This window comes from Anolis carolinensis, chromosome 2 (assembly GCF_035594765.1).
Source record: "Anolis carolinensis isolate JA03-04 chromosome 2, rAnoCar3.1.pri, whole genome shotgun sequence".
In the NCBI taxonomy this organism is placed as follows: Eukaryota; Metazoa; Chordata; class Lepidosauria; order Squamata; family Dactyloidae; genus Anolis; species Anolis carolinensis.
In genome coordinates this window covers 97,415,645-97,438,482 of record NC_085842.1, presented here as the reverse complement: position 1 = coordinate 97,438,482, position 22,838 = coordinate 97,415,645, and the positions used below count along the sequence as shown (strand labels likewise).

Sequence of the window (22,838 nt, the reverse complement as noted above, 5' to 3'; positions counted from 1 at the left end):
TCATAACCTGTTAAGATTATGATCCCAATATGGTTAAATATTGGTACAGAGCAGTAAAACACAGAAGACTAGGGGTTTATGTGAGCAGAGGTAAAAAGAAAATAAACAATAAGACAAAATATCCAGCCTTCTTTTCCCTTTAAAAGGTCATGCGCATAAAATAAACATCACAGACATCAAATAAAATAGCAAAAATATGTTTACTCACAATCTTGTATGGTGATGGTCATACAGGCAAAAACATCTTAGTTCCAAAAGAAAAAACAGTTCAGGATACTACATTTCTCTTAACAGACAGGAACATCAGCATGGCATGGCAGGAGCGAAGAGAGAAGAGACAGGAAGAGGCATCTGTACATCGCTTCCTGTGTGTCCCCAGAAAGGATACTCCCATTTCCCATTTCATATGCAAAACCCCCTAAATGGTGTCATCAACTCTGGAATGCAGCTTGGCTCAGGTTACTAAGCAACAAACATAACTAACTACATAAACCATCCCACATTGAAAATGCATGCATGATTGCTTAGATAACCCAACAAATATTAAAAGAAATGGACGCAGGATATTACTTTATCAACGCAATTGAATCAATATATGACGATCAGGAAGCCAGCATCTGGATAAATGGCCAAGAAGGAGAAAAAATAAAAATAGGAAAAGGAACAAGACAAGGGTGCCCCCTCTCCCCTCTCATTTTTATATTAGCACTAGAACTGCTGTTAAACAATATAAGAGAAGATGAAAACTTAAGAGAATTAACTATAGGGAAAGAATCATACAAGATAAGAGCCTTCGTGGATGATCTTATATGTACAATAGAAGACCCTACTAATAATATCAAACTATGGTTAGAAAAATTTGAAGAATTCGGTAAAATATCAGGATTTAGAGTCAACAAGGAAAAATCTAAAATTTTAACTAAAAATATGACGAAATCAAAACAAGAAAGACTGCAAGAACTTACAGGGCTCTGCATTGAGAAGAAAATCAGATATCTGGGGATAAATTTAACAGCTAAAAATTTACAGCTCTTACAAAATAATTATACTTGCTTATGGAAGGAAATTAATAAAGATCTACAAAAATGGACATATTTAAAACTTTCATTGCTAGGAAGAATTTCGACAATCAAAACAAATGTTTTACCGAAATTAATGTATTTATTTCAAAATCTACCAATCATAAGAGGCAATAAACTTTTTAAAGAATGGAACAAAGAAATCTCAAAATTCATTTGGGATGGAAAAAAACAAGAATAAAATACAAAAATTTAACAGATGACAAGAAGAGAGGTGGTTTCAGACTCCCAAATTTAAATTTATATGCAGAAGCATGTGCCTTAAAGTGGGTAAAGGATTGGGTACTACTTAGCAAAAAGCAAACACTTACACTTGAAGGACATGATTTAAGAGTAGCGTGGCACGCAGGCCCAGCCCAACACGCCACGCTGGCCACGCCCCTGCGTTGGGTGCCACCTTCCCAGGGGCGCTATTGAGCCCCTGGGAGGCGGGGCCACACCCGGCGGAGGCGGGGCCGTGTGACGCGGAGGCGGGGCCAGGTCTGGCCCCACCTCCCGCGGGGCGCGCCATGGCGCAGCCTGGCCGCCCAGCCAGGGCGCACCCCGCGGGAGGCGGGACCGGCCACGCCTCCCACGGCGCGCGCTCGCTGCAGCAGGAGTCCTTTCAGGCTGCGGCCTGGAAGAACTCCTGCCGCAGCTTGGCTGTGGCAGGGCGCACCCCGCGGGAGGCGGGGCCACATCTGGCCCCACCTCCCACACCGCGCACCCTGGCCCCGCCTCCCACGCCGCCCGCGCCACAGGAGGCGTGGCCGCCCGGCGTGGGAGGCGGGGTTAGGGCGCGGGAGGCGGGGCCAGTCCTGGCCACAAAAAATATTTGCGTACCCCTTTAAAATTCCTCGGGCCGGTCCTGGTGGCACGCTTATCTATGGTATAATAGGAAAAGAATAGAAAAAAATTTTGGGAATCATTTTATTAGGGCATCATTACTAAAAATTTGGGAAAAATACAAGACTAATTTTTATCGTAAAACACCACTATGGATATCACCATTGGAAGCGTGTCAAAGAAGAGAATTAAGATGGAATATATGGCCAACATATGAGGATATATTAGAAAGAAATAATTCAAATTAGGAATTAAAAAGTATAGAGAAATTAAAAACTAAATTCGACAAAATCTCTTGGTTCCAATACAGACAAATACAAGACTATTTTAAGGAAGACAAAAAGGTTGGTTTCATGGAGAAAAGCTCAATATGGGACAAAATAATTCACAGCAAGAAAAGGATAATAGCAAAAACCTATAAAATACTTTTAGAGTGGAGTATAGAAGAAGAAACGGTAAAAGAATGTATGATCAAATGGTCAAAAAATATTGGAAGATCAATAGGACTAAATGAATTGGAAATAATGTGGACTAAGAAAATCAATTACACATATGCATACGAACTAAAAGAAAACTGGCTAAAAATGATGTATCAATGGTACATGTCTCCACAGAAAATAGCCAAAATTTCAAAAATTACAAATTATAAATGCTGGAAATGTGAGAAGAATGAAGGAACTTTCTATCATTTATGGTGGAACTATGAGAAAGTCAGATCATTTTGGAAAAAAATACACGAATCAATTCAGAAAATTCTAAAGTACAAAATACCCTTAAATCCGGAACACTTCCTGCTTGGAATGACTAATTTTGAATGATCATTAAACACAGATAAACTTTTTATATACCTTACTACTGCGGCAAGAATTGTCTATGCTAGAGCATGGAGGACGAATTATATTCCGGAAAAAGAAGAATGGATAGGCAAAGTAGTAGATATTATGAATATGGATAAATTGATAGGGATACTCTCAAGATCTCAAGGAAGGGTTATGAAGGAGACAGACTGGTCCCCCTTCATCGAATGGCTAAAAATCAATAAAGTAAAATGGACAATATAGAAACAGGAGAAGACAAAATAATTAAAATGGACAATGTAAATAGACTATCACCGCTCTGAGATATAAAAATTTAGGAGATTAAGGAATAAACAGAAGAAGAAAAAAGGAAAAGGGACTTTTTTCCCTTTTCTTTATTTACACCACAAAGAAGAATGGAAGATCTTACTACCCCTTTTTATTTTTTTATTATATATATATATATATATATATATATATATATATATATATATTCCCTCTTTCTCTCTCTCTCTTTTTCTTTCTTTTCTTAAAGAAGTTTCTATATTTCCTACTTTTCTATTTACTTAGATTGTTCCCCCACTTTTTATGTAAAAGCAATCTATCTTTATCTCAATAAAAATTATTAAAACAAGAAAACTGGAATCCTACTGTGCTTCTTAGGGGGTGAATGCTAGGATTAGGCTCTTATTTTTAGTCAGCGGAAGACAAAATCTGAAAATGTAGGCTGCAAATTTTAGACTGAAACTGCTGTAACCACCAGATCAGTTTGTCTCTGGGAGGCTATATATAGCAACAATCTACCTCAGAGAAAGTTGAGTGCAACACAAAAAGGAAATAGGCAATTAAGTCTTCCTTTAATGTGGCAGGCACCTGCATTGTGTAGTAGATGCAACTATCTCAGCTATGGAAGAAATTGGAGGGATTGATATTCAAAGAAATAATAATAATAATAATAATAATAATAATAATAATAATAATAATAATAATAACTTTATTTTTATACCCCGCCTCTATCTCCCCAAAGGGGACTCAGGGCGGCTTACATGGGGCCAAGCCCGAATAAAAACAGTAGCAGTATAAAACACAGCAATAGACAAAAACATGCACAATTAAAAAAAATTAAACATTAGCCAATAAAAAGAACTAATAAAAACATGGATTAAAATGGAGAGATTGTAAAAGTAGACTGGGTAAGGTGCACCATATAAATATTGTAAACACGAGGTGACTGATAAAGTGCTGCAAATTCTTGGAAGTGCAAATTGGGATGGGAATAGACCCTGTGTCTATATCGAGTTGACAAAGGTAAAAAGTGCAAACCGGAACAAGAATGGTCACAGATACAGATTCCTTCTGGATTAGCAATCTTTATCTAAAGGCCTGAGTAAAGAGCCAGGTTTTCAAGCTCTTTCTGAATGCTACCAGGGTGGGGGCTTGCCTGATTTCCCTGGGGAGCAAGCTCCAGAACCAGGGCGCCACCACGGAGAATGCCCTCTCTCTTGTCCCCACCAACCGTGCTTGTGACGGAGGTGGGAGCGAGAGGAGGGCCTCCCCCGACGAACGAAGAGATCGTGCAGGTTCGTAGGGGGAGAGGCGATCACTAAGGTAGGAGGGTCCCAAACCGTTCAGGGCTTTGTAGGTGATCACTTGCACCTTGAATTGGGTCCGGAAGGTGAACGGCAGCCAGTGGAGCTCCTTAAGAAGGAGGGTTGACCGCTCCCTATAATTAGCTCCAGTTAGAAGCAAGGCTGCCGAACGTTGAACTAGTTGGAGTTTCCGGGCCGTCTTCAAGGGCAGCCCCACGTAGAATGCATTGCAATAGTCCAGTCTAGAGGTAACTAAGGCATGGACCACCATGGCCAGATCAGACTTCACGAGGTAAGGTCGCAGTTGGCGCACAAGTTTTAATTGTGCCAAGGCCCTCCAGGCCACCGCCGACACCTGAGCATCAAGCATCAGCGCTGAGTCCAGGAGGACCCCCAAACTGCGGACCTGCGCCTTCAGGGGGAGTGCGACCCCGTCAAGCATAGGTAGCCACCCAATACCCCGATCGGATATACGACTGACCTGGAGGACCTCTGTCTTGTCGGGATTAAGCTTCAGCTTATTCGCCCTCATCCAGCCCATCACAGCTGCCAAGCACTGGTTCAGTATCTGGGGGCCTTCCTTGGAGTTCAGTGGAAAGGAGTAGTAGAGTTGAGTGTCATCTGCGTAGAGATGGCACCGAACTCCAAAACTCCGGATGACCTCTCCCAGCGGTTTCATGTAGATGTTAAAAAGCATGGGGGACAGAAACAATAGTTAATGACTAAATGTAGTGTATAATTTATCAATGCTCTTGTATGCCAACTATCAAGATAAGTCCCTGGAAGTCAGGTTGGATGCTCACATCAAAAAAAGTGCAAAGCTATTTATTACACATATATTCGCTGGACTAGCATTTCTTCTTTTTCAGTCTCCATGGTTGTACTGTACCTCTGAATCTTAGGCCATATTAGTATATATATACACAAGGAATGGGCCAAGACCTTTTATTGCCTGAAGAGAAGGGCAAGATACCACCTCCCTGCCACCCATTGTGCCTGATTATTCTGGCAGTTGCTTCTTACTTCAGCACTGGTGCTGAGGGGACAACTTTTTTCTCATCTGAGTGCCCCAGGATAATTTAGGACAGATAGAACCACTCTCATTTAGGCTGGGACACAATGTTGCCCTTCAACAAAGGGGACCATCAAAGAAGCGGTAGTTGTTGGACACTGCACATCACTTTATGTAACTAATCCTCCCTAATGCATTCATGGAGACTATATAATCCTGCAGATGTTATTGAATTACAATCCCTATCAGCCATGGGGATGATAGGAGCTTCAGTTCAGCAACATTTGAATGCAGGTGGTCCTTCACATATCCTGGCCTCAAGCTGTGGTAGTGCTTGATAGTCAAGATCAGTACAATGAACTGGACGCCACTGCAATTCTTGTATGTCTGGTGATCAATGGCCTCTAAAATGCACACTAGGCAAGAGCCTGATTGCTGCTACATTTTGCATGAGCTGTAGCTTCTAGAGCAGTGGTTCTCAACCTGTGGGTCCCCAGATGTTTTGGCCTACAACTCCTAGAAATCCTAACAGCTGGTAAACTAGCTGGGATTTCTGGGAGTTGTAGGCCAAAACACCTGGGGACCCACAGGTTGAGAAGCACTGTTTTAGAGCATGTTACTGTGATCTAATTGGTAGTGCAGGGTAGGTGAGAAGGAGATAGATTGGGATCTATTGATAATTCAGTAGGTTGGCAAGGTCTTTTGATTTCAGGCTCTTTAACAACAGAATAATCCACACCACCCAAACCAAAAACAAGGCTGCTGAAATGGAAAAGCCTTGCAATAAGGGTTGCACTGTAGACTCAGCTGATTTCTGATACCACAATCAAAGTGCTAATTTCCAAATAAATTTGAAGGTATCTTGCTTTTCTAATTCTATGTTTGTAGGCTGACATCTCACCACCAGGCTTGGTGACTTGGTCAGGCTTGGTCAGAGTGTTCACAGTCTGAATCTTGCTTCTCATCTATAATATGGGGAACAAATAAGACTGATTTAACAATTATTACATAGGAGGAACCATGACACTCTTGTTTAGATGTTGGGCTAGGACTCCAAAAGACCAGGATTTACGCAGCCATGGGAAACCCGCCTGGAGACTTTGAGCAAGCCAGATTCACACAGCTTCTAAGGAAGGCAAAGACAAGCCTCTTCTGAATAAATTTTGCCACAAAAACCCTAGGACCCCACTCTAAGCCAGAATTGAGTCAAATACTAGTTTACTTTACAGAGCTGCTATAAAGGATTTTTGTTCAATGCTGCTTGGGGCAAGTTTACAATATCTGAAAGTGTTATGTAATCCTACTCCCTATCCCAGATCTCACTTCCATGCATTTCTGTTAATTGTGGAAAATACAGAGAAGGATCTTGGTTTTTCTTTAAAGTTTAGTTGTGAGGCAGTCAGAGCCCTGTAACCTCATCAAAGAAATTGTGTCAAATATCAGTCGCCTTCTCTATTAGACAAGATTCACAATTTTATCTTTAAACCAGTGATCTGGTGCCACAAGACCTTATCACTGACATGGAACACTTCTACTGACTTGCTGATCCATGACATTGTCCAGTCTTCTTGCTTTCTGCAGTTGCCTTCTAAAGTCCTCCTTGTTCTCATTCTTTCTCCTTGCTTTTGAAGGTTGAAGTACCTTTGCATTTAGAAGCTGTACTTAACAACAAAGAACTATAGTAGAGACTGAATGAGATAGAGTCAGGAAATGGGCATTTACCTCTGCCCTTCCCAAAAGTCCTGAAGTCAACAAAGCACCTTCCTTTCCTCCTTGCTATGAGGAAGAAAATTGGATAAATTATGTTAACTGCTGAAAAGTAGAGATCACAAAATGTTTATTTTAGAGACAACACAAAGTTATTTTGCATGCACAGGCTAATCAAAAGCCTTAGCCATTTTTTTTCCTGGAATGTGTTTACCCAATATTACACAAGGAGCGGATATAGCCAAAGATATCATATTAGACTTTCATTAAAGAAATACATATGTATATGAAGGTGATTGTGCCAGAAGGCAGATGAGTGGGTAGGAGGAAAAAGCTGATTTAGTCGTGTCCTTAACAATCATTCCAAGATAAGGATCACTTACAATCTTGGCATAGTATTACATAAGGAAGATGTAAAATGAACACCTGCTCCATCAAAGAAAAGCTCCAGAAAATAATGCATGTTTTTAAGCATGATGTAAAATAAAATCACAAATAGTTCTGTATCAGAGTTTGACAATGTTTCCTTTTTGGATTACAACTCCCTGAATCCCCTTAAGTCCCAAAAAGTATTTTTGCTAAATTCTGTTCTCAACAATGATGAATTTAATTAGATGTCAGAGGGTTGTAAAATACCATGGCACAATTCCATGAAAGTGAAATACTTTTACTTTTGAGGCAAGAAATAGAAATACAAATGGTTCTTTCACTGAAATCAAGGAAATTTTTAAGTGCTTCACTTCTGCATCAAAGTCCTGCTTGTTTATGTACTTGCTCTATTTAAGATAAGTATTGTTCTAAGTATAATTTATCTTTGAACAACTTATAGAAATCTAGGTGTGAAATAAACACATCTAAGCATGCCATTAGGTAAAGGTAAAGGTTTTCCCCTGACGTTAAGTCCAGTCGTGACCGACTCTGGAGGTTGGTGCTCATCTTCATTTCTAAGCCAAAGAGCCGGCGTTGTCCATAGACACCTCCAAGGTCATGTGGCTGGCATGACTGCATGGAGCGCCGTTACCTTCCCACCGGAGCGGTACCTATTGATCTACTCACATTTGCATGTTTTCGAACTGCTAGGTTGGCAGGAGCTGGGGCTAACAGCAGGAGCTCATTCCGCTCCCGGGATTTGAACCTGGGACCATTACACCCACATAAAGAAAACATTCAAAGGTCAATTTGTAGGGCTTTACGTAAAGTCGAGCTTTTATTGTACAGTACTGCAAGTTAATAATCTCCCCTGTCTTTGGTTATCTTTATGGTCTTGTTAGAGGTTCAGTGCCACATAGCTTGCAAACTAGAGTGCCTGACAAAGTCAGAGTTCTTCAACATGAATCTGTGGTGATCCAGATGAATTTGTGTGTGTGTCAGGAGTGACTTGATAAGCTGCAAGTCTCTTCTAGTGTGAGAGAATTGGCCGTCTGCAAGGACGTTGCCCAGGGAACACCCGGATGTTTGATGTTTTACCATCCTTGTGGGAGGCTTCTCTCATGTCCCTGCATGGGGAGCTGGAGCTGATAGAGAGAGCTCATCCATGCTCTCCCTGGATTCGAACCAGTAACTTTCAGTTCAGCAACCCAACCTTCCAGTCAGCAGTCCTGCCGGCACAAGGGTTTAACCCATTGCGCCACCAGATGATGAAATTCCATCTTTCATCATTGGTCATGGCAATGGAAACTAGAGTCCAAAGCCATCTGGAGGACCATAAGTTCTTAGTGGAAAATACTGTGATGTAATAATACCATAGGGCTCGTTGCATGGATATAAAATTACTGCAAAGGAAAAGCCTAATGGAAAACTGTTTTGAGCTCTATGACAGAAATAGCTTGTGCATATCTGAAATGTTTCTGTCCTTTCTCTTTCAACAAAACTGGCTATCTGAAGGATTGTATCTTCCTGCACGAGCCTGCCCAAATACTAAGATCTTCACAGGAAGCCTTCTCTTAATCCCACCACCTCCATAGGCACATTTGGTGGCAACTCAGGGGAGGGCCTTCTTTGTGGATGCTCCTGCATTTTTGGAGCTTCCAAGGGAGGCTAGGCTGGGTCCTTCCTTCTTTTCCTTTCCTTGTCAGGTGAAGATTTCTATCCCAGCATGTAACTGAGAACCAATTGTTTCAGACAACTGGTTTTATATAATGGATGTATAGTTATGTGCTGTTTTTAATCTATACTTTTAAATGTATGTTTTATATGGTTTTAATTAAATAGGTTAATATTTTTAATCTTAGCATTTTGTATTGTATACGGATTTACTTTTGATTTTTTTTTCATTTTAATTACTGCCTTGATTCCCACACTTGTAAAAATGATGGGTTGGAAATAAGGTGATTGACTGAACGACAAGATGTTTTTAGCCCGTGCAACCTTTTCTGAACAGTAATGGAATTCCAGTTTCATAGCTGTATAAATTCAGCCTCTCTGGTAGATTCAGTAAGCAGGAATTTGTAATTCGAGATGAAGTGCATGGAAGCAGGTCTTCTTGCTCTATTTTCTGTACTGTAATGGATAGGCAATCTGCTTGAAATTAGGGATCATGTTGGCATGAGGATTCTAGGAATTGTAGCCCACTGATGGCAAGTTAAATATGTAGCCTTCATCCAATGCTGCATTATTTTATATTTCAAGAGTCTGTTCTGCATTGGGGCTGTTATGCACAGGCAGAGGCTCAGGTCCAGGCTATTTGGCTAATTGCATCTCCCTGTCTGAACCTTCCTGGGCCCTGAGATCTTCAGGAGAGGACCTTCTCTCATTCCCACCTCCATCTCTATCTCAGTTGGTAGGAACGAGAGAGCGGGCCTTTCTGGATAAAATCCAGCATATCTATCTTGTTTGCTGTGTCATACAATGTCGTTGTGTCAATAATAATAAAATCTTTTCCTGGCCCAGTGTTCTCACCTGAGTTGGCCACTCGTACACAGATCATCTTGGTGCCAAAAAAAGTCCTTCTTTTTCTTCATGTTCATACTATATGGCTGGAAGATGAATGTAGGTAATTGTGGGGAGTGGAGAATAAATGAAGGGAGATACATTTAAAGTACTTGTTATGCTGGGTGGCCCCAATACATTCTGGAAGCATGCATACCGGAACAAAATCAATCTAAATTTCCACATTATAAAAAGGGGTGTCGTGGTTTAGTGATTTGGATTATAACTCAGAAGACAATGGTTCGTATCTCCTTTGTATCATGGAAACCCACTGGAAGACCTTGGGCAAGGCTCAAAGGGTGATAAAGGCTAACATCTTCTGAACAAATCTTGTCAAGAATCCTCCAAGATAGGTTCACCTTAGGGTCAGTATCACTCAGAAATGACTAAAGGTCACACAAGCTTCACTAGCACCAACCATCTGTTTTCTCACTTCCATTGCAAACAAAAGAAACTTTGATAGCAAAATAACACCCTTGACTGAATCCCAGTCTCAGTAATCTAAATAGGGCATCTGTCTGTAAAGAAGAATAGCTTTCACTTGTGCATGGTGGACATATCTGGATTAGGATCCTGCATGCTTAAAGAAAGAAAGTTGCAACTGCCTGCTTTGACTTTAGCTTGGGATGTACCTGACAGGGCATTGCACTGCGTGTGATTAAACATTATGGCAGAATGTACTTGATATGTTGTTTGAATTTATAATAGGATGATTCTAGAGAGAAAATTCAGCTGGCTTCTTTTGTGCAGAAGAAAGTCACCCTGGTATTTCTTCAGCCAGCAGGAAGGGAAGCTTGACAAAGAAAATGAATGCACTTTCTTTCCTCTGTAACTATCGAGAGCATAAAACTAAGTATGACTGGGAGAGTGGGAAAAACCTGTTAGATGAAGAGAGGCTATTTATTACAGTCTTCTTTAAGCTTTCATGGAGGATAAGACAAGCAGTTGTCATTGCCTGGCTGGTGTGAAGCAAAGCAATATGTTCCATGGATACATTTCTTGTCACAGTCTCCTCCAAACCCTCACACACATAATGATGTAAACATTCTCAGACTCTTGTTATGCTGGGTTGCTAAATAAGGATGTTGCAAACATGGAATCTGCTAAAAATAGGCAAGGGATCTGTTTTTGACCTCTGGGGCAGTCAATCTTCAGGGGGGAAAGCACTTCCAACTTAAGCTGCTGAATGTAGGCACACTCCTTTGCCCTCTCTGATCCCACTGTGTTTTAGGCATAACTACAGGATTTAGTACTTTTTCATCCAATAAGAATGTTCAACTATGAAAAACTTGTTTATGAGATACACTGGGAGATGTCAACTAGGCTACCTTTGTAACCTCATGGAGCATGACCAGATATTAACTCATTAAACATCCTTGTGCTGCTGCTGCTGCTGCTGTTGCTGTTGCTGTTATCATCCTTGGACGATTCATTCTTAACATGGTGCAGCTAATGTGGGTGATGCTAAGTCTTGTAATGTACAGCCAGGCAGAAGCCATTTTGCTGTTGTTGACAGCAAATTAATAGCAAGCTTCCAAATTCACTTTTGACCTCATCACACAAGACTAGAGCATGGGTCCACTTTAAATCCGGTTACTGCCTCCTGCAGATTTCTGGGATTTGTAGTTTAGTGAGGTCCAGGACCTGTCTAGCTGAGCAGTTTAAAGGCCCCTCCCTAAATCTGGTATTCTAAGTCTCCAGCCAACACCCAGGCTGTTATAGTCATGCTGACGTGTTACAAGGCACCTACATGCTCATCACATGGAGGAGCCCCTTCCCTCGCCCAACTAGTGTGGCAAAACGGCAGGCACAAGGGGTAATTCCATTGCACCGCGTGTAGCTCCCGAGGAGCGATGCTGCCCCATCACATGGGGGAAGTCTCGCCCAAACAGGGCAGAAGGCTCCCGTGTTTGGAGAGAAACACCCAAAGATGCTTCCACCCCAGCTGGGGGTGGAGTCACAGCCGGAAGTTGCACAACATCGTGTGGTGGCTGGCACTGGCATGAGACTCCATTCCTGAAGAAGGCTCTAAGTGTCCTAGGATGCTTATTTTCACCAGTGTGATGAAGTCCTTAGTATAATTTGCTAGGGCTTTTATTTTCAGGGTCATAAAATCCAATAAGCAAGACTGATCCAAATCTTGACAGAGTGTTATGCCTAACTGAATAGTCTATGTTCAGTTTAATGGATCATAATATTTCACTTGCCATTTTGCATTGGTTTAGATAATAGATGGGAAGCATGAGGCTCTCCGATTACAGTCAGCCCTCCACATTTGCTGTGGCTACGAACACACAAGCACTCCAAAAGTAAAAAAAACTGTGAATTAAAAAAAATGCTATGTGCTTACCTGAGAGAATACCTTTTTTGAAATTTTTAAGCTGTCGACAACAACTTTATGGCCAACATCTGCTGGAACATGACTATAGAATTGAACATGAAGTTTTAGACATTCCTAGAGAGGTGTTCTTATTAGAAATCTCTAGGTCCTCCAGGATGACTCCGCCAATGTCCTAGAGAGAACTTTGAAATCAATTTCATAAATAACCAAATCTGCAAAAATGAAACCAAAAAATGTGGAAGGTTGACTGTATTCTGAGAATGCAGCTCCTAATTCTTGGCAATGCTGGTTGGAGGAGTTGCCATCAATAACATATTGCAAACGACATGATTCTCACTCATTGATTTCATTTCATCACATAAACTAAATTCCACTGAATTCTATACTTAAAATCTGGTATTCCACTGGTCCACCACATTTGTTTTGGTTAAAGTGCAGTTTTTTTTAGTCTTTTAAACGTTGAGGGCAGCAATTTTTTCCAACGTATTAGGAAGAGGTGAGGAAATGGATTTTTCTCAAAACTCCGGATGCTTTGCCAAATTTCTAATGAAGTGGCAGGTTAGGAGCACCTAATTTGCTCTCAGGTTAGGAGCACCCAATTTGAGGGAAGAGTCAAAATAAATTTTTTGGGGCATTTTCCATCATTTCCTTTTGCTCCCCAAGCAGGAAGGTTTGGTTGTAAGCTACCTCATACTTTGCCAAAAAATAAAATAGCCTTTTAGGGTACTTTTATTTCTTCCTTCCATGATTTATCTGTGTCATGATTTGTCAGCCTGTGTTGCCTTCCAAAGTGGAAACCTCCCCATCCTCGCTTTTCTCCCCGCCTGCAGTTGGGAATTGTGGGAGTTGTAGTCCAAACACCAGCTGAGCCCGTTTTGCTGCGTTCCAAAGGGGAATCCCCCACCCTCGCTTTTCCCTCCCTCTCCCTCCCTCCCTCTCTGCAGTTGGGAATAGTGGGAGTTGAAGAGCCAAAAAGCACCGACAGGGATGGTGGAAACCTCCTCAGTGAAAAATATGCAAGACACTGAGTGCAAGACAACAGTGTGATCCCAAGGCAGGGAAAAACTCCTTTTTATTACGAAATGGAGTTAGACTGAACTCTCTTCTTCTGAGCACTTCTGAACACTTCCCAGCATAATCTGATGAAGTAAACAGAAATATAACATTTCTCCCTGAGTGATGACTGGTGGGAATGCACCCCGTAAGGAAGTGCCTAAATAATCCTAACAATGTGATCTTGTAAAATTGGACTACCTATGTAGTTGAGTCTCCTCAAGAATTTTATGAAAGGGGCACCCTTTTATTGCACCATTGTAAACAATGGGACTCAAGCATCCATGGAATTTGGGATTTATGGGGGGTTCTGGAACCAATCCAATGTATTGTTCTTGCTAAATTTTTTTGCTCCTTCTCTTTTCAGCTTTCTTTCTTGGTTCTTTGCCCTGTCAAGTTTGAAGTTTTCAGACTTGATCTGTAGCATAAATACACAGCCAACTAGATTCAAATCCAGATTCCTGGTTTACTTTTCCTTTTCAGAAAGCTCAAATGTTGTGTGCTAGATTGTATCAGTTTGATCTCATAATTTCTGTTTAGAGTGCGTGTGTGTGTGTGTGTGTGTGTGTGTGTGTATACACAAACAATGGGGGTGGGGTGCTGTTAAAAGGAAAATGAGCTTTATAAACTAGTGCTTTATTTTTCCAAACTTGGAACTGTTCAAAAGCTATATCCATAATTTGTGGCTACATTGCAAACCCATAATAGTTAGAAGTGATAAAGAACAATTTTCTACTAATTATAGAATAAGTCCTTATTAGGATAATGTCAGAGTTTGATGAAATGAAGTAATTTATTGAGGAATTTTTGGAAGGCGCTGATAGGCTAATGAATTTGATCTACTGTGGAATCTATATCCTGAGCAGATACCTTGTAGCCCTCTAGAGTGTGTTAGACTGAAGTCTTATTTCATATAATAAAATGGAGAATGCAATAAAACAATTTAGTATAAAAATACAGATAGATACTTTGAGGCTAGACTGAAAGCTCAGGGAATTTAAGACATGTAAAAGCTGAAGTGAAATTTAAAGAAGAGAACACCAGTGTGAAACAGAATTCAGAGTGACCCTGTGATTCTATTATTTATTTATTTATTTATTTTTCAAACTTATATGCCGCCACTCCCCTAGGGCTCGGAGCGGCTTACAAGAACCGGCTAAAATCAACAATTTTAAAAAACATTTTAAAAACATCTTTAAAAAAAATCTTAAAAACATCCTAAAAGCACCTTTTAAAATATCAGCAACAGAACTCAAAAGCCTGCCGAAACAGGTGTGTCTTACATGCCCTGCGGAAGGCCAACAAGTCCCGCAAGGCACGGACTTCAGGTGGCAAGGTGTTCCACAGAGATGGCACCACTACTGTTAGTGTTCTTATAACATAGAGGGGATTTGTAATGGTGTTATTATGGATACTTATTGTTATTATTACTTCTCTTGTAGCATGTTTCAGTGATTATGGCCCTAAAATCTATTATAATCTGCTTTGAAAAGATAGCCATGTAAGCTCATTTACAGCAGACTTTATCTATGCACATGTTGTTTCTTAAGGAACTAGATCAGGACTCAGCCTCAGGAATGCAGCATAGCTTCTGTGATCAGACAGAATCTGCTGTCTTTAGGTAGACAAAGCTGCACTAAAGCTGAAAACAAAAGTTATTATCAAAGGTTTGCATTTTCTTTCTTTTGACTTAGCTGAAGTGGATATGCTCCAGGACCATTCTTTCCCAACTGTCCCAATTTGACAGCTACAGTCTTGATGAATCTTCTGTTGCCCCACCTTTATACCTGTTTTAAAAATGTCTTGAGTTTCTGTCTTCTTCTCCCACTTTTTCTCTTTGTCTTTGGACTTCATCACACGACAGTGGAGGTTCTTAAACCTTTTCAGTTGCAGAGCCCTTTTTGAAGCAAAAGTTTCTTGTGGAGCCCCGAGAAACTTTTGTTCCAAAAAGGGCCCCGCAGCCAAAAACATTTGAGAACCCCTGCTCTAGTGCGATGAAGTCCTTGATCTTATTTCAGTCAATGCAACTGAGTTCATAGCATAAAAGTAGTTGGCATTCAACTTGGCAGTGAGGAGAGGAGGAGGAGGAGGAGGCAGAATGTTGCAGGACAGGAACCAATCACCCCATCAATATTTTATGAGACCTGTTCAAAAATACCTTGCTTGATTACAGAGCTACCTGGCAACATGGAGATAGGTGGGTGTACATGTTTCCTCCAATCTCAAGGAATCACTGCCCTTGACTTAGCAGAAGCATATACACTCTATCTATCCCATGCCCCCAAAGTCCTGCAACATTGCAACACCTTAATCACGTTTCTGGTGTAATTGATGTAACTGAATATAACTACCAGATTTGAAATGCTCCTCTTATAGCTCATGTTATTGAGTATGTAGTCATACCTAAATTTTATTTGTTACAGATAAGAAAACTCCATAAGTATGTACGCATGTATGTATGAGGGGGTAGTGTTTTTGATTGAGTCTATACACTGGAATGCAATTTTCCCTTTTTCTGCTGCCTTCTGCCTTCCCAAACATTACTGACTTTTCTAGTGAGTTAAGTCTTCTCATAATATGCCCAAAATATGGTGCCTTGGCTTCTACAGGGAGTTTAAGACTGATTTGCTGTAAGACCTATTTATTTGTCTTTTCAGTAGGCTATGGCATCCACAGAAATCTTCTCTAGCACTGTCAGAACCCTGGCAGCTGGGCACCAATAACCTTACACAGAGGCCAGTCTCTATCTAATATCTTTATTAAAGAAATATATAAAATCAATAAAAACAAGTGAAGGATATAGTTCAGAAGCAGACCTTTCAAATGAGGTCAAATATAGTCCAAAAATGTATTGTCCAATAAATGATATTAGAGTTCAAAGTTTTAATCCACTTGACCGAAACACACACTTTGCCAAGCAATAGTGTGGGGAAATAACAGAGTCTTAGAGTCCAATGAAGCTTGACAACAAGGCTGGAAATAAACTTGATTCTTGACTAGGTCCGTGACTGGAGACAAGGCAAAACATGAAGCATGAAGCAGGGTCCGTGGTAAAACCGCGAGGCAGGGCAAGGCTTGAAGCTTGATCCGGGAAGCAAGGAACTGGGATTATGAAGTCCACACACGATCTCTCTCCTGAAGCTGATCAATTGACTCCGCAAAGAAACCCTCGCGCCAAACACCTATATTGGGTCTCGTTTTCCCGCCAACAGAACTCTTTCCCTAGAGAACGAGAAGCGAAACCCAACTCTGTCCAGATGCAAGACTCCTTAGAATTTCCCAAGGGAAGCAGACCTAATCAGCCATTTGTTTGGCAGCGATTCTTAGACTTCTCCGATTAGCTTCTCTGACTCCCCTGTCTTTAGAATAAAATTCCTTCCTGGGAAACGGAGGGGAGTACTGCCCAAGGCCTGGTTTACTGAATTCTTGAGGGCAAACATCAACATCCGGCAGGTGAAGAGACTCCAGTTCTTGTTGAACCGGCGAAAACCCCATGTTTTCATCTTCATCTGCCACAATAGTACTAGGAACAGGACTACAAGGCCCATGAGTCATCACAAGCACCCCATTCCAGATGAATTGATTTTCTTCCTGATTTGCAGAGAGAAGTGCAGCTCAGTGACTGAGCAGATTATATCCCATATTTAGCATAGCCTTTTCTATCCAGTTTCCAGATGTGTTGAAGTGCCTCTATCATAGGAGGCAATGACAGTATAAATATTATCGTCCATCTGTGACAAGAAAAGTCCAAGTTTTGGAAGGTATGCAAATGACGTAACACAATAACAACAAGCACTCTGGATGACAAAAACAAAAACAAAATCTCTTAGAACCAGACATGGCAGTCTCTGTACACCATGTGATTACAAAAATTAAAAAGATACAGTTTTTTAAAAAGACAAAATAGTGCAGAAATTATTATTTTTAAAACATTTTTATTACATATGTGACGACTCTAAGCTGCGAGAGCACTGGGAACCAGACACAGAGGCCAATAAACAATCTAATATCTTTATTAAGGAAATAAGAGTTAAACAAAAATAAACAGAGTATATAGTCCAGCAATAGTCCTTTTAGGAAAGGTCAAATATAGTCCAGTAATATGAAGTTAGATGTCCAATATTAGAGTTCAAAGTTTTAAATCCAAATACCGAAACACACTCAAACTTCCAAGCAGTTTGAGTGGGGAAAAGAGCAAGGTCTTTCAAGAGCACCAGGATCAATGTTCGAGGCTAGGTTAACAAGGCAAGGCAAGTTAGTCGTGGTGGAACTGAATCGCAGTCCAGACTTGGCAGGGAGACGAGACGCAGTGTCCAGTCTACTTGAGAGGAACTTGAGGCGATGTTAAGTTCTCAACTGACACGTTGACACCGCAAAGGCCAGCCTGCGTGCAGAACTTTTATGTGACTTCAAATCAGGTGCCTGAACACTTTTTCTCAAGGGAAAGCGGACTGAAGACAACAACTTGCCAGATGCAAGCCTCCCTGGAAACTCTCAAGGGAACTGGTTTAATTAGCGTTTGCTCTCTCCGCTAATCTGGCGCTTTTTCTCCTATTCTCCTTCTCAGAGCGGAATGTTTCCAAAAACAATTTCCTATCAAAAGGAGCGCTCTCCGGAGAACCAGGCTCTGTTTCAAGGACTTTTGTAATTAACTGTGGGCTAAAACTGTCAACAGGGGACATCTGGAAGGAAGCTGAATCTTGTTGAGTCGGCACAAACCCCATATCTTCTTCAGTCTCATCCATAATGGCTACGGGGTCATGACTCGAGGGTCCCTGAGACATCACACCATACACAGTAAACAAATCTATGAATAAACAATCCATACACTATCAATATAAACACATCAAATATTATTTTTAAGATGAAAATATTTATTCAAAACCTTTAAACATATCTACAAAAAGCATTACATAAAATAATACATAGCATTAATAAAAGCACTTAATTTCTAAACAAATAGTTCCCCAGAGCCTATCAGAATAAAAATTTGCCAATGGAAGGACAAAAGTCCCCAGACTCTGGAAACAGCTACTGAGATGGCCCTCTCCCACCAGAAGTTCCCAGGAAATGGCTGGACTGAGAAAAGAGCTTCCCACCTCAAATATTTTAAAAGATTATGTAGTCCCTTTGATAAATAGACCCATACTGGGCAGGGCTTTGTATGTCATAACTCACCCATAGAATGGTGTTCAGCAGCCATTGCAGCTGCTGGATCAGGGGATGCTTTCAGATCTCCACCTGCTGTTTAATTCTCAAATTACAGCAGCAATATTGGATCCCTTTTTGCAGCTAGCGCATATGCATCAACTGCAAGCTTTGTTCAGTCATTATGGCCTCCTCAGTTACTTAGTAGTTGTACTTGCTATTTTTACATCCCCAAACTTATATTTTCAAGGAACCTGAGGGTTGGGCAAGAGGGATAGTTATTATTGAATTTGTAACTTGGTACAAAAGATAAGGTGTTCAGCTCAGTATGCAGGTGTCCAGCTCATCAGCTAATCTAGAGAGCAGAGTCAACCTACATCAGAAGACATTGTCCCACCCCACCTCCCAAAGGTCCAAGTTAGGGTGCATCTTCATTGTAGAATTAATCCTGTTTGACACCATTTTAACTATCAGGGTTCAATGTAATGGAATCCTGGAAGTTTGACACCAGCGCTCTTTGGGAAAGAAAGGTAAAAACCTTATAAAACGACAAGTCCAGTAATTCCATAGCATTGCACTATGGCAGTTAAGAGGTGGCCAAACTGTATTAATTCTGCATGATAGATTCACTCTTTGAGATTTTTGCCTTTTAACACTAGAAGAGGGTTCCGGTACTTTGAATGGTTGTGCAGAAAAGGGAATTTCAGCAACTGCTGCTTGACATGCAGCCAAGTAATGAGCAACTCTTGTTGAAATCCCTTCTTCTACACAACCATTACACCTACAGAAAATATTTCCAGCTTTCAATCTGGCAACTCTTGTTATTCCTCATGTGACAGTGAAACATTTACTTGTATAAACTTGTGGGGAACGAACACATCTTTGCTTTGTCTTCCTCTGTGCTTGTTTGTCTTGCTTTTCATGCATTTTAGCAGACTTTGTGCACACAAAAAACCCAACAATATGCCACATTGTCTATCTATTGATTGACCCTTCAGTGTAGATATATCGAAAAACAAACATTTATATTGGCTCCTGTTTCCTCATTGGTAAGTCAAGCTATGACAAATGGGGAAAAAAGATATAAAGAAAACTTTTTAGATTTTAAAAAATCTATCTAATCTCCATTTAATAGGAAGTGCTTCCCCAGGATAACATCAGATTAAGAGAAAAATGAATACAGCACAAAACTGAAGAGCTTACATGTTCTCCAAATAATTTTTGACCATTTTCTCATTCAATGGTTTGTGAGGAGTAGCATTTCTGCTGCAATTCTGACATCTGAATTTTAAAAGTGATTTTAAAAATCAAGGCATAAGTCTAGTTTCAGATAGATTAATACATATTACTGTATATTCTAGCACTAGTCAGTAGCCCCCCGTGGTGCAGTGGGTTAAACTGCTGACCAAAAGGTTGGCAGTTCAAATCTGGTGAGGGTGGTGAGCTTCCGCTGTTAGCCCAGCTTCTGCCAAACTAGCAGTTTGAAAACATGCAAACGGGCTTAGATCAATAGGTATGCAGGAAGGCATCAAAGCTCCATGCAGTCATGCTGGCCACATGACCTTGGAAGTGTCTACGGACAACGCTGGCTTTTCAGCTTAGAAATGGAGATGAGCACCAACCCCCAAAGTCGGACACGACTAGACTTAATGTCAGGAGAAGACCTTTACCTTTACGTATTCTTCCTTAGAAATGAACTCTGTTATACTTTCATCCCTTTGTTCCAGATATGATAGAAGATTGATTTCACGAGATGAGAGGGGATGTTGTGCACACCCAAAGGGATGCAGTTCTGACAGGTTTTCCAGAGATTCCAATTCTATCATTGCTTAATAGCTTGGCAAGAGTTCCATTGGGTCCAGGACATCTGTCATTTTATGAAAGGTGGCATTTTATTTATACTTTCATAATTAATCATTACTTGGAGAGATCTAAGAAACAATTCATTAATTTGACCTAGTTGGGAAGGAATAAAATTACAGAAGTGAAACGCATATTTTAGGTAATCCAGTGCAATCTAGTAGGACAAATATTAATTTGCTTTGTAGCAGAATTAGGAAATTTATTTTTGAATAGTTCAATATTAGTTGTAAATGTTAAATTGTTATGCCCATATTATCTGCCAAATAAATGCCAGACATTATGCTGTTGTTTATAACACATTACTTCCAAATATGTGCTTCACACTTCCAATGCAGAAACCTATACGTTTTGGGTCCAAATTTTTTGAAGGACCATATCTCCCTGTAGGAACCCAGGAATACATTGCCTGGAAATGTCCCGTCACCCTTTCAGGCACAAAAGGGAGAGGGCTTTCTTAGTGGCTGTTTCCATATTTCGGAAGTCCTTCCTAGAGAGATCAGGAGGGTTTAATCTTTGCTCTCCCTTCTGGCAACAGATCAACTTTCCCCCCACCCAGCTTTTATATACTGTTGAAATGCTGTGTAGCGCTAGTATTATTTTTAAGGCTTTGTGTTGAGTTATTATTAACACATTTAATATGTTTAATGTTTACTGACTTTAACTTAGTGTTTAATTATTTTTTAAATATTGCATTTATACTTTTATTGGCTTTGCATTGTTTTAATATGTTGTTAGCCTCCTGAAGTCCCATTATCAAGTGAAAGGCTGGATATAAGGAAAAAGAGAAATACATAATCCTCAGTGCACATGACCCATTTTACACTTCTGCAGAGCAAGTAGGACATGCTTTGGAATAGTTTTGTAGGTGATCTGCTTCTCTAAAATGAATCAATTCCCATGTCCCCCTTTGTCTTATCATACATAGAGCTCATAATAATATCTGATTAAAAGATTACAAATTACTAGAATACTATTTTCTCATGTTCACATTTAGTGTCTGCCACTCTTTTACAAATTTTTGCCTCCATCATAGAGGGATGATGGAAATTACAGCATACCTTCTCATAGCCTATTATCCAAAGGACATAATCTGGAAGATAAAATGCTAAATTTCCAAATTTGTGGACTTTTGACTCTGAGAAGTCTCAGTCAGTATGGCCAAGGATAAAAATATTCTGCAATTTGTCATCAAAGCTTCAGGGGTGTCAAAAACTCTCTGCCTGTAGCTGAGGCACTAGTGCATTTCATCATCTTATCTATTTAACTTTTGTACTGAATATATCTATGTAAAGCAGGATTAGGCTCAGAGAAAACAGCCTTGAAAATTGGAGGAAGGAACATCAACAATTTAAGGTATGCAGATGACACTATACAACTCATGGAAAATAACAAAGACTTTGAATGATTACTAAAGAAAATCAAGGATGAAAATGCAAGGGCGGGTGAGAGGAAGTTTAATTCGAGAGATAGTAATCTGGCCAAGTTGATTTAGTCAGCTACGTATTTAAATGAGATTGGAAAGTGGGTCACCCTGGACCAAATCAGAAGATTGTGACCACTGTGATCTACTCCCAGCAAGACACATCAACAACATGATGCAATCTGTGATGCAGTTGCGATGGAGCAAACTTGACTCTCATCCCAGACACTCAAGTGTGAGATCACTTCAATGTGAGGCCACATCCTCGCATCCAAAACTAAGGTGAGAACTAGCCATTGCAAAACGCTCTCATTCAAGATAAAATAAACGAAATCTTCCTGATCAGTTTTGCGCAACATCCATTAATCAGTGACAACCCTATTTGATGACACTGGACCAGAGATGCTAAAATATTAATTGAATCTATGAATGCAGAATCCATGGATACAGAGGATTGACAGTGCTGACATGGGCTAGTACAGTGCTCCTTGGACTATCTGATATAAGGGACTGGCATGTATTTTTTTCTCTAATGTGTAAGAAACAACTGGGTTTGTACTCATTGAGTATACTTGTTTTTGTTTCCTGGGAACATGTTAGTTAAAGTGGTGTCAAGCTGCATCTCTTCTGCAATGTAAATGCACCCAAAGGGATTTGCGTGGTTCTTTTTCCAAGATGTCTGGGCAGAATTGGTTTTTTAAAAACCTTATATTAATACAGGCAGTCCCTGAGTTACAAACATCTGACTTACAAATGACTCATAGTTAAGAACAGAGGTGGGACAAGGAAGTGAGAGAAATCAACCTCTAGGAAGGGAAATTCACTCCTGAAATTGCAACATTCGCCTTGGACACTCCACTTGCCTCACTGCCACCAGAATGTCTGAAGATGCCAGCCACAGATGCAGGTGAAATGTTGAAAGAGAATACTGCTGGAACATGGCCATAAAGCCTGAAAAACTCACAGAAACCCAGTGATTCCATCCATGAAAGCCTTCAACAATACTCTTGAAAGGGTTATCATGGGGGAAAGGTGGTTCCACGGAAGCTTTATCTCCAATCCTTATTTTCATAAGT

At 40.4% G+C, this 22,838-nt stretch overlaps 1 protein-coding gene across 3 annotated transcripts in view; it reads right to left on the bottom strand.

Moving 5' to 3' along the window:
- The window catches only part of LOC107982438 (coiled-coil domain-containing protein 69), a 43,045-nt gene that overhangs the window by 13,353 nt on the left and 6,854 nt on the right, over positions 1–22,838 (bottom strand). For 2 of the 3 annotated variants that reach the window (XM_016991487.2, XM_062970278.1), the window contains exon 2: positions 209–286. In XM_016991487.2, the coding sequence (XP_016846976.2) occupies positions 209–230 (22 nt within the window). In that variant the 5' untranslated portion in view covers positions 231–286. Of the gene's footprint in view, positions 1–208; positions 287–3,174; positions 18,139–22,838 lie in introns of those variants that run through there. The other variant, XM_062970277.1, reaches the window with a different exon arrangement.